The following is a 15,924-nucleotide window of genomic DNA, read 5'->3' on the forward strand; positions in this document are numbered from 1 at the left end:
TGTTGGGCTAACCTTTTGCGCGAGCTTCAAGAACAAATGGCTGACCCGTTCGCGTCCCCTAGTTACGCGAGAGTTGTAATGCGCTGATGTGCCTATAGCGCCCATGCAGGCGAGGAAGGGAAAAGCAATGCGTTTTCGACAATTCGGCAGGGTAACGAAGAAACGGTTTGTTGGTTACAAGACCAAAACGTTTTATTTTTGTTCAGAATATAGGCTAAACAGACTTAAATGCTGGTCAACAAGAAATATGCGTTCAACTTTCTATACAGAACAGGGAAAAGCAATCATTCCAGTGTACAATAGTATGTTTTTTTGTATGTATATTATTTATTAACTTGGATAGAGTTTTGTAGTTTTTAACTGGTTCTGTCCGGACTAATAATTATATATGGCAGGAACATAATAAGGAAGCCTACAAAGACCCACTTTGATTTTTTTTAGCACCATTATTCTATTTTTGTGCTTTGTATTCCTTATTTACCGCCCATCCAAAATAAAAAATACAGAACACACAAATATAGGCTATATATATATATATATATTATCTTTTTTGTTGCTGTTGCTAAATTATAAATTCATTTTACAATGCCACTAATGTAAAATGAATGGTAAGGACATCAAGGGTTGATACCCAGTCATACAGGCACTGGAAACCTTATTGAATTGTGATTCGGGAGAGATTGAGGACAACATTCTTAAATAGAATTGAACACATCAGTAGAATCATAAATAAATTAACTTACAAAATTATAAAGGCATTTCACAGACATTTGAGGCAACATTCATCTGAAGCCATCTTCTCTGGTCCATCACAATTAGGTTTCTTATTCATCAGTCTTTATATCAAACTGTAACTATGTTACATAGTACCAAAAACAGTTATGTGTTCATCATAAAAGGACAAACAGCACAAGATAAACTTTTATATACAGATCAGCTATTGATGCCCCCCCCCCCTGATTTTTTGCCATGTAAGGCCATCTCTATATACTTTGTCAAACTTAAATTATTTTTAAATGTTACCAGATGAGACAGATACATATCTTGTTTTTTTATCTGTAGTTTGCTTAGAGAGCCAGATCATACAGGTAATGGGGGAAACAATGACAGTAATTAAAGGAGAAGAGGTTCACTTTATCTGTGAGAAACTTAAAGAAAAACAAAGAATAAAAAAAACATTTTGAATTCCTTCAGAGCAGCAGTTTAGGAGTAATGCTACAGGAACTGATCCATGTAGTGAAGAAGGTGTCGATAGTTCTATAATACAATTCAAGTGCAGCTTCTCAGTGTTGGGGTAGAGAATTGGGGGTTAGGAAAGACTAACAGTGACATTGTCCTTGCTCTTTTCCATGTCAGAGTCTCTATCTGTAGGTGCACTTGCCTGCTTTTCTTTGGGAGAGGTCTGCCCACTGCTTGACTGTCCTCCTTTGTTTGAAGTGTCGGCTGTGGACTCAGACTCAGGCTCCTGTTGCGGGGCTGTTGCTGAGAAATTGGAAGAGGACAAAGACATTCATAAAAATGCTGACACTAGGCCAGGTTGAATTCCTAGTCAATATATTTCAAGGTTGACATGAGGTGACTCAGGTCATTGTGCCAAGCAGTGGTGTAATGTTACCTGACTGAGTGCATGACTTCATGTGTTCAGGCCAATGGGCTTGCTGACAGGGATAGTCACAGTAGCTGGTGTTCCAGCAGCAGTAGAAGATGGCCTCTTTCCTGCAGTTGGCACACCACTGCTTCTTCTTGGTCTCATCCACAGCCTGCTGTTTCTCTACCTCCATCTGCTTTTTCACCTCTGCCACCAAACGCTCCCCCTCCTGCTCAAGACTCTGCCTCATTTCTGCCATTGTCAACTCTGCACATAAATACAGTAACAACCCATTGTCAACTAAATGAATAGATTTGAGCAGAACATCTGTACATAAACATATTGTTACCTAAATTGTGCTTCATTTCAGACAATTCCTGCTGATGTAACCACTGTAGTTTTTCAATTTCAATTCTCAGCCGTCTAATCTGTGAGAAAGAGAAAGGAACACCAGTTCAAAGGCAGAAGTCACTATGAGGTTGATGATATTTACAGTTGGTTATCAGTCAGATACATACCTCTGCTATTGTGTTCCCTGAAGTGCTTTTGGACAGGTCATTGTAGATCTCAGTCACTGTCCCTTTAATTGCATCCATTATCTGGATAACATTATGCAATTAAGTGAAGGTTCCGAAGCCTGTATATCTAAACATTGACACTGTTTGCTTTCTGGCCCTAAAAACTATACTCACTTTGTTAGTATACTTGGCAATGTCTGATGCTACATCTGCAGAGGTAGTGGGGATCTGGAAGTCTCCAGTCACAGGGGAAGAGGAAGAGGAGGCAGGTGTACCTGACCCTGGGACTGCCATTATAGCCACAGAGGCTGGGCTACTTGTAACCAGGGTAACTGCCGAGGTGGATGTACTGAGTGGATTGTCCTTCTGCTGGACAGCTACACACATTTTGATTACATGGTTTTATGTATTCATTTGCAATGCTGATTTCATACTTGCCAACATGAAAATGCATGTAGAAAAATATTGTTTGAATCAAAGTTTACCGTACCTTTCACAGCCTGTCGGGTCTGATAACGCATGCTTTGTGATGGCTGCTGGACTGACACTGATAATGATGGTGTTGTTCCAGAGGCTTGGGTTGGGGGCAAGGTTTGTGCTTGCAGTTGGCTTGCCGGCACTTGCCCCAGCACTGGTGTCTGCACTGGTGTAGTAGCTGGCGTCTGGTTCTGCTGCTGCCGCTGCACTTTCTGCATGTGCCATTTCTGTGAGGAGGTCTGGAACTTGGTGGTTGGGCTCCATACCACAGCCCTTTGGACCACGGGGACTGTCTCCCTAGGCAGCAGGGGGCGCTGTTTCTTCACTGCTGTGGTGGTGGAGTTAGAGGGGGCTGGAGTTGTAGTTAGGGTTGTGTTGAGAAGGGTGGCCGGGCTGATGGTAGTGGGAGCAGTAGTTGTGAAGGAGACCATGTTGAGGGGTATGGCCATAGAGGACTGAGAAGACTCTTTGACACTGGATGATGCAGAGGGGCCTGCATTGTTTTGGGACGAGGTAAGGGCACTTAAAGGGGTGGCAATTTTACCTACAAAAAATATACAAATGATTAACCTCTGGCAATACAGTACATGTGTATTAATTACAATATAGCTACACAGTAATACTTACAGTATCAACATTGTAGTTACATAAAAACTGCTATGTAGTTACACCTTATTTTATTTAAGCATTTCGGTTAGGTACAATACTAGTTTTGGTATAACACAACCTTTTACTGACCCTTTGCAACATCCACTTAACCAAAATACTGTGTCCAGCAGAGAGTGTCCAGCAGAGACTCACCCTCGGTTTTAATGGCTGGAGGGTCTTTAGCAGCAGTAGTGTCTTTCCTGTTTCTCTTCCTCTCCTTGCCTCCCTGGTCCTCCCCCAGATCGATCACCAGCTCCCTCTCAGAGTCTGAGTCCTCCACAGGTGTGGGCTGCCTGACTTCTTCTTTCACTTGGAGCTTTTCTCTGGGGACAAGAATGGGTGGAGCAGCTTTGGATTTCTCTACTGGATCTTTATCTAAGTCTATGCTCTGTTTTTCTTTAGATGAGGGTTCTGTGACAATAGCTGGTGCTACTGTATCCCCCATGGTGGACGTTACTGCTGCTGGGCCTTCAGGCTTGCACTCCTTTTCTTGGCTGGGAGATTGTTGGTCCTTGAGTGCTCGCTTCTTTTCACACTTCTCAGCAACCATGGGGTCCTGGCTCTCTTTAAGCTTCTGCTCCTCATCACTAGCATACTCACTGTCGCTAAACTCAGATTTGTCAGAGTCCTCGGAATCACTGTGTTCAACTCCCTTGTACACATCTTCAGATATCTCATCTATACCTGTAAACAGCAAGGGGTGATGCAGTAGGTCAGGAATGGGATGAGTCAAACAAAACCTGAAATGTACAATTCGGTAGTAAAATGAAGTCACAAATTGTGCACTTGAAAAATAAATCTCCATCCTTGATAAAAAAAGAAAAAAAGATTTAACGGTATCATAATGTATGACTATATCTCATTATGACTCACCTAACTGGGCCTTGCAGCTTTCTATGGTTTTGTCCAAGTTGAGCTGAAACCGACTTCTGATTTGTCTCTTCGGTGAGGTGAGGATAGGTGGCGCCCCCTGTTGCTGCTGCTGCTGCACAGTCTCACTAAGCTCCTTCAAGTCCATCTCTGCTTTACTACGATCTGACACATCACAAGAGACAGCAATCCCACAACTAACTGCCATGTCATCCTTGATTTATATATACTTTCATTTACATATATAAATGTATTTTCAAGATGAACTTTGTGCATGAGCGTTGTTGAGAACTGTGCTGTGGTGGCATGTGTAGAAACTGGAGACACTCACCAAGGTTGAGGTTGAGTATACTTCCTGTGGTAACAGTCTTTTCCTGTTTTGGGGTGATTGGCAGGGAAGGGCCCTGAGAATGTAAGGATTTAGGGCTGTCCATAGCACTGCCTGTGGCAGCATGCCGAGTTGAAGCAGGGGATGCTGAAGGAAGAATTGCATTCTTTAAGCCAGGCTCTTGTTTAATAATTCAATCTATGAATGTGTAGTCGAAGGTCAAACTGCATGTATTCAATTTACACTACTGTAAGCTCTGGTGCATGTCCACTAAAAGTGAATCAGTGCTAGTGCAGCAGAGCCATCATCGGTTGACGTGTCTTAAGGTTCAAATGCAGTTGGCTGTCCATCACTGACAAGTGTTGTGAATAGTTATAGTTCTCGCAGATGTTACAGTTGTAATTCATACCGTTGTCATGGCCAGTTGTGCAGACTTCTGTCAGACAAGGTTTAGGTTTATGTATTTAGTCCTTTATTGTAATATTAGTAGAGCTAGTGCCAGACATCCCAACCTGCAAAATCTCATTTTAGGGAGGTTACTGCATGCAGCCCTCCACCCACCCACTACAGAGCTTGTTATCTCTCTACATGGCTCGTCTGGTTATTATGACTAAGTGTGTGCTGAAGCTAGACGGTTTACCATGACGAAAGGTTGCTACTGTACTTTATAAAAACATTCAGATTGGCCGCTGGCCGGCGAATTCGATCCTCATTTGAATAAAGACCCCCCCAAAATTCTGCCCAGTTCGCTTGATTTGTTTGCCCGTCAATCCCACAATGCACCACGCAAGCCGTTCGCTCCAATGAAAATGACTGGGAAAGCGTCGCTCAATTCACTTTGTGCCAGTGGACACGCACCATAGGTTTACTAGGAGGGTTGTTGATCAGTCTGTTAGGTTGCTGTTTGGTGTACCTGTACAGTCCATGGACTCCTCCCCCGCACTGAAGTGGCTGCTGGCTGCTTTAGCCTGACCTTTCTCTGGTGTCTCCTGCTCCCCATCAGAGCCTGTGTGAGCAGAGGAGTTGGTGCTCATAGGGGAACGGGGCATGTCCGTCAGAGATATCCTCCGCCCAGAACTTCCTCCCATCCCCGCTACTGACATCATATTCCTGGCCAAGGGCATCTTGGGGGATGCGGTCATGTCAAAGCTGAACTTAATCTTCTCCTGCTTCTCTGGTCGGATGGAGCCAGATGACGGGTTGCCCGTGTCTAGGAGCATCTGGTACTGGTTGTCGGGGGTATAAGGCGTCCTGAAGAGGGCATAGTTGAAGACTCCAAACTTCCTCCTCATGTTCTCCACGTAGACTTCCATCTCTTGCATCGCACTGTTGAAAATACTCTTGGTCTTCTTGACAGAGAAGGGGATTTCTTTGGACATGAGATAGCAGTTGTTTAACGGGACCCATGCCCTGCAGGGTTATGATAAAGACCATCATATTAACAAACAAAACAGAGGCAATGCTGCAAAGTAATTACAGCATAAAATACAGTCTTTTACAGGTGACTTGAGTACAAAAATGTCTTGCCTGTCATGTTGCCCAAAGAAGCGAGCATCCACTTGGCCATCTTTGTCCCGCAGAGCTTTGGCTGGCCAGAAAGGAAATCCCTTCAGCTTGGCCCATACCAGTGGATGTGGATTACTCTAAAAACAGACAACATAAAGACTGATTTGTGACAATATATGCATAGGAAAAGAAGTCACCATAACATTTGAACGTATTATAGATGTAAGTAACTGAGCTTACACATGGCTCACAGAACCAGTTTTCTCTCTTCTGACAAGCTGAGAGATAGCACTCAGGACACACCTCGATTTCATTCATCTGGAAGAAAAGTTGAAAAAGACATGACTGTCAATTCTTATACAGTCTTAGGAACCTTCCTTTAAAGACAAAATCACTTACCTCATGTTCGCAGATTTTCACTATGACTTTAGCCGTGGCTGTAAGCTTGTGATTGCCTAAAACAAGGTCATGAAAATGTGTGACTTGGACACATCTTCAATCAACAATAGCAACAACAGAAAAATCTTTAAAACAAGGACACTAACCTCCATTATATATTATACAGTTATGTAAAATCCATTTTACATCTGCCAAAAAGGCCTCTGTGCAACCGTACATTTTCTTCTTTATGTTCTGGAGCAAGCAAGAGAGGAAGTTAGAGAAGAACAATTTGTGTTTTGTAACAATATCTTAAACCTTTACTGTCACAAGAGACAATTTTACCCTCTCTAATGTGCACAGGTCCATTGGGTGGAATATGTACTCTGCATAGTCTGGATGTTGTTCGAGAGACACAGGTTTCTGAAAGGGCTCCGTCTGGATAAAAGAGTAGACAAAAGAGATACACACCCAAAACATCAACCTTCATATTCTCAACACCGTTGTAACTCATTGCACAACCACCACAACACACAACACATATTAGCAACCCAGGACAGACAACACCAACTAAAATCTCTAACAGTCAAGCAGGACCCACTCCATACAAGAGGAGGAAAAAAAAAACAAAGGGGGTAAAAAATGGTGGGTTCTTTTTGTTAGTGTGTTGGATTGATTACCCAATTAAAAGCCTTTCTCTGCGTGGCGGCTGCATGGGGGGAGTGAGATGACGAACGGGGTTGGTCCTGAAAAAGAGTATAAGATGGGGAACTGCATCCTCACCACAGTCTGCACCCTCAGAATGGTTTCTGTCCTCATTTTCTGTGCTGGAAGACTTAAAGCCTTAAAAACATACCTGTGGTGGTTTAGAATTCCCAGTTCCTATGTTTAGCTTGCATCATAAACCAAAATATACTTCACAGTCTGAATGATGTGAAGCTGTTATTTTGGTAGGGTGCAGCTATGAACTTGAGTAGTATAGTGGCAAAAGCATGAGAACATAATGTCTATGAAGGCCATTCATTTGCGCTGGTGTATTTCTAAACCAATCAATTAAATAATTTGAGAAGATAAAAGGGTGGGACACAGCTTGGATGGGAAAATGACCAATCAAGGCCTGCAGAAGATTGAAGTCAAAAGGGCAGAACTGATCAGTCAGACAATAGGGGAAGGATCAGTGCACTTACACCTGGCTGTTTCATCTTCTGGAGGGCAAACTTCAGCAGGTAAGACAGTTGTTCTATAGTGAGCATCATCATGGCTTTACTCTGAGTCTCTATGCACTCTGCAACTGTTATTTTCTGAAAGAGGAGAATAACAGGCTGTCAACTTTAACCGTCCAGTCCAATTCGTACAATGCTCCTCATAACCTCTTGAATTTCTTTTTTTCAGGATATTTACTCCACACTCCCAACTCTTTGAGAAAACAGGCTAGCTCTTGTGGTTTCCGGTTCACTGCACATACATACAAACGAGTACCTCACACTCTGGGCAGAACCAGTCGCCTTCTGGCTCAGCTGGCAATTTGAGGCACTTGGCGTGGTACACCCTGGGGCAGAGCTCACAGCAGAGCACCTGGCCCTCGCGGTGGCACAGCCAGCAGTAGAAATCATTCCTGCCGTCCTGCGGTACAACATCAACAGGGTCTGTGGTGAGTGCTGGCTGCTTCACATAGTAAAAGGGGCCATGTCTTAGCTCTGACTGAAATGCAGGCAAAAGAAACACAAGATTAGGGGAGTCAAAATCAGCCATGAAATTACATGAGCAACACAGCATGTATACAAATCAACATTAGGCAATAAAGATACTGTGCTAAATGTTGGCAAGTGAAGAGGACCATTAGTTGGTATTGTCCTGCATACATTATGCAGTGAAAGGAAATCATAACTTCAGATATCACCAGGTCCAAATAATCTTTCAAATTGCCTTCTTGATCACTTGGTGATTATATCAGCAGTCTGACATTTTGTGTACACACACTATGATTTTGTGTGGTCAGTGGGTTAAGTCTGGGCTTAAGCTTTCACTGCTGGGTGCAAACATTCAGTTCACACTGGAACTCAAATAGACTAACAATACACTTATAAGGAATCACTTCACTAGTATCATCATTCATGTTATCACTTGACAGCCACAAGGTCAAATTAGACTGTCATATTACACCATACAAAAGTCCATGATAACAGAGCCTCTAGCTGTCCAGCAGCCTAGGTATGGAGGGGAGCTGGGGGAAAAGGTGGGAGCTGCACCTGGTCTTTGCTGCTGCTGACTGCTCCAGGTTTTCTTTTCTTTTTCACGGGGCTGGGAGAGGTCTCAGCTGGGGAGTGGCCGTTGGATGAGTGAGGGGGGCTGTTGGAGACTTTACGTTTCTGGGCTGGCCGCTCTGCTGACCCAGGGTCTGAAACTGCAGCCAGGGCAAAGGTCACATACTGCACAAGGGTATGCTCAGGGTGGTAGATGTATTATTTAATACATCATATGTATATCCTGATGAACAGAATAGCAGATTTTCATACGTTTGAAAGAGTTAGAAGAGAGTGGAACCATAGTGGGAAAGCCGTTGGAAACAGACAAAGCACAATAACCTCCATTGTGGGTCCTGCTGCTCAGCTCCATCAGTTCTCTACACCCATGCTCAACAGGAAACACATCTGAACCCCTTTCACCGTCACCATATAGGGTTTATTACATACATCGTATACTGTTGTACAAAACAAGAACATAGCAGTGTCTCACCTTTGGATCTTGTTGAGATCTCCATCCCCTCTACAGCATCCGACTCAGTCTTCACCTCCTCCTCAGCCACACTGACGCAGAGAAAAATAGGCACTGTCAAAGCGCTGCTAACAACCATGACAGCACCTCCGCTATGGATGCCTTATGTAACATTCTTTGATCAGCTACAAGGCTACTGTGGATTTCTAGGGTTCAGTCAGCCTGACTTTGTCTTTAGAAACAGCTGACACCAGCTCCACTATTGATATGAAGATATATGAAATGAAACTCAGACTAAAAGATTGAATGTAGGTCAGACGTGTTGGACAAATGTACGGCACCTTCTTTGGTTTGATTTTCAGATGAGAGACAATGCTGGCTCTCTGTAAAGACTGACAACTGTCAGACTTTCAGCCTTCCTACAATAGGATTATTCTCTAGTGACGGTGCAAAGTGTCTAAACCAATACTGACAGGACACAAACTCTCGCTGTTGAATTGTGGACAGATTTATCATAAATCAACAGGATACAGGACGAGAGAGCCCCTCTCTTATTGTAGCAAGAGTGTGGATTGTTCCTCTTTAGCAATGTCTGGAAAAGCTTTGTGCTAATGTTAAAGAGTTCCAAAGTGTCTGAGCATTAAGAATTATGGGGGCAAAGGTCACTAAACTCTTGCAATTGTGTCTCCAAAACACCATCCTGTAAATCCCTTAGATCATGTGGTAAGCAATTCTACTTGGGATAAATGATCCAATCTACAGCATGACACCTAGCTAAAATAAGTTAAATTAGGTAGCATTACCTAACATGTTAGCCCAGCAAAAATTATACCTATGGTAACAACATTGTAGTTACATAGACAATACTATGTAGGTACACTTTATTATGGTTTTGAGGAACAAGTTATTACACAGTTCAAACTTGGTATGGATAAGGTTGGGCTTCCCAGGGTAAGTGGATGTTAACATTGTAAACATTCACTTGTTTTGGTACCACAACCTTCAACTGCCCCTTTACAACGTCCACTTACACCTCCCCCATATTGCGCCCTCTAACACTTTTGTGATAACACTTTTAACTTTTAAATATATAGGGGTTGCTGTACCTACAATGTTTTACGATAGGTATTGCTATGTAGTTACATAATGTAGGCCTAACCTGAATATATAGGGTTGTCGAAGTTCTGTATGTATTGTAGGCCTAACCACACCCACAACATAGACTTTGTAAGGACTATAATCCTGCAATAATATAATCTTTGCAAAATGACACTATAGCCGAGCAGAGGTTGATGTTGCTTCCTGGTCAACCATGAATCCTGCCCTACTGAGAGGTTTTAAAGACAAGTTAAGGTTGAACCCAGGGGGCAACAGAGAACCATTGGCTGTAATATAATATTTTGTCATAATTTTCTACATATGTAACTTCCTCCATTCACTCAGCCTTAAAAAAAAAACAGACACATAGATAAGCAGTGTCTATCTTGTGGACAACCAAAAAGCTCTTTTTATGTTGACATCCAAGCCTAGGTTTACCCCATATCAGCCCTAGATGGACCAAGAAGGCTTGATTTTCAGCCAGTCTTATGTCAATACTGAAAGCCATTTTCTCTGACGCCACAGCAGATGCAACAGTCTCACACAGCAGACGGTTTCTTTTCCAGCAGCGTTTTATTTTAGCTCCTGAAAATTAGAATGCAAGACCACTATGCAAAGATAGCAGCTCACTTTACAAACATAATATTCAGCCTTTTGCTAGTGTCTGTCCAACCCCCCCCCCCCCCCCCCCCCCGTACACACACACACCCATCTATCCCTCTATCACAAAGGTAGAAAATGACAGCTTTACGAAGAGAACATTTGGAGGGTTGGAGAACAGGGTAATGGCTTTACTGGCCTCCACCTCACGTCAAGCCAGTACAGATTGTGTTCCTCACCAAGATCCTTCCCTCCCCAGGCCAGAACAGAGGGAGAGACAGAGAGGACCAGAGAATCACACAAAAACCAATGCCTTCAAGACCTTCAAGATCAAGACCTTTTCAGACTGAAAACATACATTCACTTCATGCACACATTGATATAGTCCTAGTCCACACCTCTTTGACATAACAACCATGCCTTTACGTAGGAAATTGACAGCATACCTTTTCTTTATGCACAGACAGTAAGATTCTTCAGTCTTTTTTAATTTCTCTCTTTCTGTTTTTAAATTAGGCCGGTGGGGGATGAGGACAAAGATGGGTGCAGAATTTTCCAGAAGGGCCTGCTCTCCCTGCTGCTCGCTCTGCGATTGTCAATCTTTAACCTCAGCTGTGTGCTGCCGATTGGTTTGAGCACCAAACGGAGGTGCCTGATTGGGTGCTGGGCTTTGTGTGCCACACAGGCTCTCTTCTCCCCTCTCTCCTCAGACACAGTGCTGCAATGCAGAGAGGATTTAACCTCACTATCACTAAAACCCCTGGAAAGAGTCCCCGACTCCCTCCGTGCCCATATAGACCACACTAACTGTGTGCCTTTTCTCAAACATGGAGGATGCATTTACACAGGCTGAGAGGGAGTGGATTAGATTCCCTCCCCTTCTCTCCACGGCTCTCAGGCAGTGTGTAGCATCCATTTTGAAGACGTTCTCTCCCTGCCTGCTGCTCACACAAAACACAGAGCACACGGCTCCAGTCGCACTGCTCTGGAGAGCACACAGCTTACCAGTAGAACCGCTCACAGGAATGCAGGAAGTCGAGGCCTTAACACAGAGCACAAAGGCAGGGCTGAAAATGTCACAGGCCTCCCAATCAAAATGGACGTGGTTTCCAGACCACGCAGCAGATAGGTTTCCCTCACTAAAGCTGTTTCTGCTGGTGTGATTACATATTGTCACGTAAATCTATCTTCGGCTACTTAGAATATTCTCATTTCAGTGAGATACTATGATTAATCCTACAACTATTATTGCCATGAAAATAAATATTTTGTAACCAAAAGGAAAACAAATGTGATTATCTAAAAGGTAATTATTTGTTTAAGCCAAACAGTACAGTATGGTGAATTATTTCAATACACAGCCCAGCTAAAATGGATTTGATACAGTGTTGCTTCTCTGTGTACATCCTGGATGTCTTAGCATAGCAGAGCAGATTGAGCTGCACCATCAACAGTCCTAACACCAGAGTGGAATGAAAGGATTATGGGCATTACTAAACGTCATTCACTAAAACAGCAGTGGATACAAAGCTCTGGGCCAGAATCGATGTTAAAACTTTTGTCTACTCCAAACAATATAAATATGTTAATGTAACTAATTCTAAACTAACATGAGGCATACAAATGAAGCCATGCACTGATTATTGCAACAATTACAAATCTGTATTGGGTGCATTAGGTGATTTCTCACAGACAGACGTCACAAAGGCCAGTAGGGAAATAGCCTTGTTGTAGTCTACTAGGCCTACATGAATATTACAAGTAGCATGTTCTGCTCTAACTTTACCAAGTGTTAAGATGGAAAACCTGGATATTTCTGTGCAGATGATTTTGGTCTGTCTAGTGGTCTCTGAGCAGTAGTCCTTGCTCTCCCTGTCCGGCCTCACAAACACCCAGTGTCTGGAGTTGATATGCAGAATGGGGAAGCTCCCTGAAATGGCTGCCATCCACAGCAGAGAACACCATAAGACATGTTTTCCTACCAGGGACTGGTCCCAAATCAAGAGCAGTTCAAAATGTTCATAAAAATGGTTGTTTAAGCCCAGAAAAAAACCTGCTTAATAAACAGGGATGCAAACTCTAAAAACCTTCATGCTGAAGAACTATAGTATATACACTTTATAGTCCAGTAAGCCATCAGCAGATTTCTATGTCAGGCAAATGTACTACTTTACAGCACTGCCATGAGAGTCCTGCTGTAATGCTATTCTCAGGCCTAAATTATATATTGCTGTCATTTTAACATATGTTCATTTGACTTGGAAATCCCCTTTCACATTTTCTGTCCAGCAGTTTCAGGCTTCTCCCTTCCTTGCCAGCCAAAACACAGGCCTGTGACAGTCACATACAGTCTTCCCCACACTTCCAAATATAGCTGTGCAATACAAGTATAACCTATATATTAAGCTGCCATTTAGCAGTGATGTCATCTGGCAGTTACTGTAGCTTGTCTGAACCACCAATATGTGACCAGAGCCCTCAAGTCAGTGCAGAGGCAGCAGCTGGACTGGGCTGTGCTGTATACTGCTTTCCTGCCAGGCTTCACTGTTCAGCTGAAGGGACAAGGAGGCTCTCTCTACCCCCTCTGTCTGCTAGACAAACCTGTATTATTGAGGCAAAGATCACACACAGTAGCCGGTATCAAAGAGGAAGTGAAATAATGAAAATCAGGCTTACCTCTGTGGATGCATGGCTAACAAACTCAGTGTGTTATGTCAATGCTTGTTAAAACATGGAGGACAGTCAGCCCTCACCCTGCTCAGAGCACAGCCACGGCTCTCCAGGCTGGAAGATCGGCTGCCCTGATAGAAGCCACGCAGTGAGTGGCCTGCTCTCGGTGGAGGGATGTAAGGCTGCATTTGATTGGCTGGGACATTTCCTGGCTACTAATCTTTTGTTCCGCACAAGCAGGCAGAAGTGCTGTGGACATAGAGGGAGAGAAGCTAGGCCCAAACTATTCCTCAAACTGATCTGCAAAGGCAAAAACACATTGCTCTACAGGTATATGTGATTCAGTTTTATCTGACACAAATATGTTAATAACTGAATGTCTTTTGACCGGTCTATTATATGAGAGAAGGCCTTTCTTTTACAAATCCCAGCCTGAGGTCTCAGCCGAAGTGTTTTTAAAAAACGGGGACACAAAATACAAGTAGAAAGACTTTGCAGAAGACTGAGGTTTGTTAGAAACGAGACTTGTTAAGGAACATATAATGGCAAGTATTCTACGACCCCACAAAAATTGAGCTGACTGCTTGATGTTTGTCGAGACAGCAATTGTCTTTTTTGTTAACAAAGATCATGATCTCAGCTGAGACTAGCCTATGAAATAAACTCACTCTGGAATAAATATGACACATACGAGGCTAAACAGGGAACATCATTTGAAATGTTTTCATGTGAGATGAAAATAAGTTTAATGGGTAGTAAAACCATTTGATTCAACAGAGGCCATGAACCCCCCTACCCCGAGATATGGAATGCTTTTTCTGTTTAGGCTACTTCACTCACAGTTATTCTGGCAGGCCCGATGTCATGAACGCGTTGCTGCCTCCCACTGGTAAATTTAAAACAAGCTATAGGCTAGTGTCAATGGAAAATAAGCTTTGTTGACACGACTGGTTTTATAGTACAATACAACAGCGACCTCGTGTGATAATGAGGCTCGTTATCAAAAATATAATATTTAACCTGTGCAGCGCAAATAATAAAGGAACAATGCAAGGCGTTCTGCGTATTCTGATTTTTTAAACCTATAAACTATAGCTTACTGTAAGTCGGCTAGCAGGGGTCGTAGGGTTCAGCTTAGTTTTTGGACCAAAACATTTAGCCAAGTAATAACGAGAACGAAATTAACTTTGAGGCCACTACCAGGTTATCGTAAAAACAAGCGCAATTGTGCAATTTGCGACCATTGACCATGTACAATTGTATGTATTAACTGGCCAACCGACAGAGCTAAAAACAGAGAGATGCCTTGTGTGTGTGGCCGCCGTCATTATTCCACTAGATGGCATCTAGAGATTCCGCGTTTGCCAAATCCTGCTGCCAGAGGCTACTACATGGATAAATGGTATTAAAATGAAAGGATGAGCAGTGGAAATGTATTGAGCGTCAGCCATATTTCATTACCGAAACCTAAATGTGGTTGCTATTGAAAGATAAAATATCATTGTGTAAACCTGCTCATACATAATCCACCACCTTGTGAATACAAGTTACAACATGTGTAACCTGATCTTCTTTTTAATTGTGTTAAAAAAATCAAGAAAATATAATTCACATTTAGTAATTTTTTATATCAGTGCCTAATAAAAAAGCAAATTAATATGGCTTTTGACTTGCCACCATAAAGCCTCATCCAAGCCACGTCAGGATATTGCTTGTATGTGTAGCCTATGTAGGCTATGTGTGCTGTCCCTTGTATCTTTACTATATAAGAAGTAGAATTGTATTAGTGAACTGACTGGACTGGACTGCATTTGTATTCGTATTAGACTAGGTCTGTAGTTTTGCACCAACTGTTGAGGGTTATTGCCAATACCTTTGCTCCATATAAAAGATTAAACAATGCATAATCCTAGTCGTTGTCTAAGCACCCTTCTCAATCAGTGTTGGCAGGACCGGGTGGAACTGAATGAAAACCTAAGGGTCTCACTGTCTCTTTTAAACTGAAATTGTAACTAAGTCGTTTTTCTCTCCTTGTCAGTATTTATTGAAAATTGAATCTAAAAGCAATTAAGTGGGGGATGGGTCACAAGTAAATGAGTAAAGAGGCAGGGGAATGGTTGTTTTCAGGTAAATCAATCTGAATACTTTAATGATTATGGGGCTATCTCCTGTCCTTTCAAACTGTTATCTCCTGTTCTTTCAAACTGAAGAGGCAAAGTGGGAAGGGGGTTGGGATAGTGGGAAGCATCTCACACTCACACTGACATAGGGGGAGGTCAGTTTGCGGTCTGTGGTGGGGGATGGAGAGCAAACAGAGGGCCATGGGCCCCCTTAGGTCTCTATGGAATGTAACTGAGGCTCGTCCTCACACACTCAAGAACACAACATAGCAAATCATGTGAATGCATAAGAACACTGGTGTTGGCTGTTGTGACCTCTGCGGAACACAGTCATATTTGCTTGCCTCCTGCTTCGAAATAGTTTGTGCAAGCTACAGAACAAAATAAAATTTTAATGATCTACATTTA

General features: G+C 42.8%; 1 protein-coding gene across 5 annotated transcripts; it reads right to left on the reverse strand.

Moving 5' to 3' along the window:
* Nucleotides 1-172: 172 nt before the first annotated feature.
* On the reverse strand, nt 173-13,479 carry zmynd8 (zinc finger, MYND-type containing 8). Of its 5 annotated transcripts, none has more exons than XM_067237081.1 (21): nt 13,403-13,479; nt 9,050-9,120; nt 8,563-8,717; nt 7,793-8,014; nt 7,501-7,614; nt 6,994-7,059; nt 6,659-6,751; nt 6,481-6,568; nt 6,335-6,390; nt 6,176-6,253; nt 5,957-6,072; nt 5,343-5,839; nt 4,433-4,576; nt 4,105-4,266; nt 3,385-3,915; nt 2,597-3,076; nt 2,281-2,483; nt 2,107-2,187; nt 1,938-2,016; nt 1,616-1,855; nt 173-1,482 (listed from the first exon to the last, which is right to left on the reverse strand). In XM_067237081.1, the coding sequence occupies exons 1-21, from the start codon at nt 13,414-13,416 to the stop codon at nt 1,310-1,312; spliced, it is 3,663 nt and encodes a 1,220-aa protein (XP_067093182.1). In that variant the 5' UTR covers nt 13,417-13,479; the 3' UTR covers nt 173-1,309. The 5 variants fall into 5 exon arrangements, with proteins under 5 accessions (XP_067093182.1, XP_067093174.1, XP_067093192.1 ...); XM_067237073.1 differs by having other exon boundaries at nt 2,597-3,127; XM_067237091.1 differs by lacking the exon at nt 13,403-13,479 and adding an exon at nt 11,173-11,227 and having other exon boundaries at nt 2,597-3,127.
* Nucleotides 13,480-15,924: the final 2,445 nt, after the last annotated feature.

This window comes from Osmerus mordax, chromosome 1 (assembly GCF_038355195.1).
Source record: "Osmerus mordax isolate fOsmMor3 chromosome 1, fOsmMor3.pri, whole genome shotgun sequence".
Classification (NCBI taxonomy): Eukaryota; Metazoa; Chordata; class Actinopteri; order Osmeriformes; family Osmeridae; genus Osmerus; species Osmerus mordax.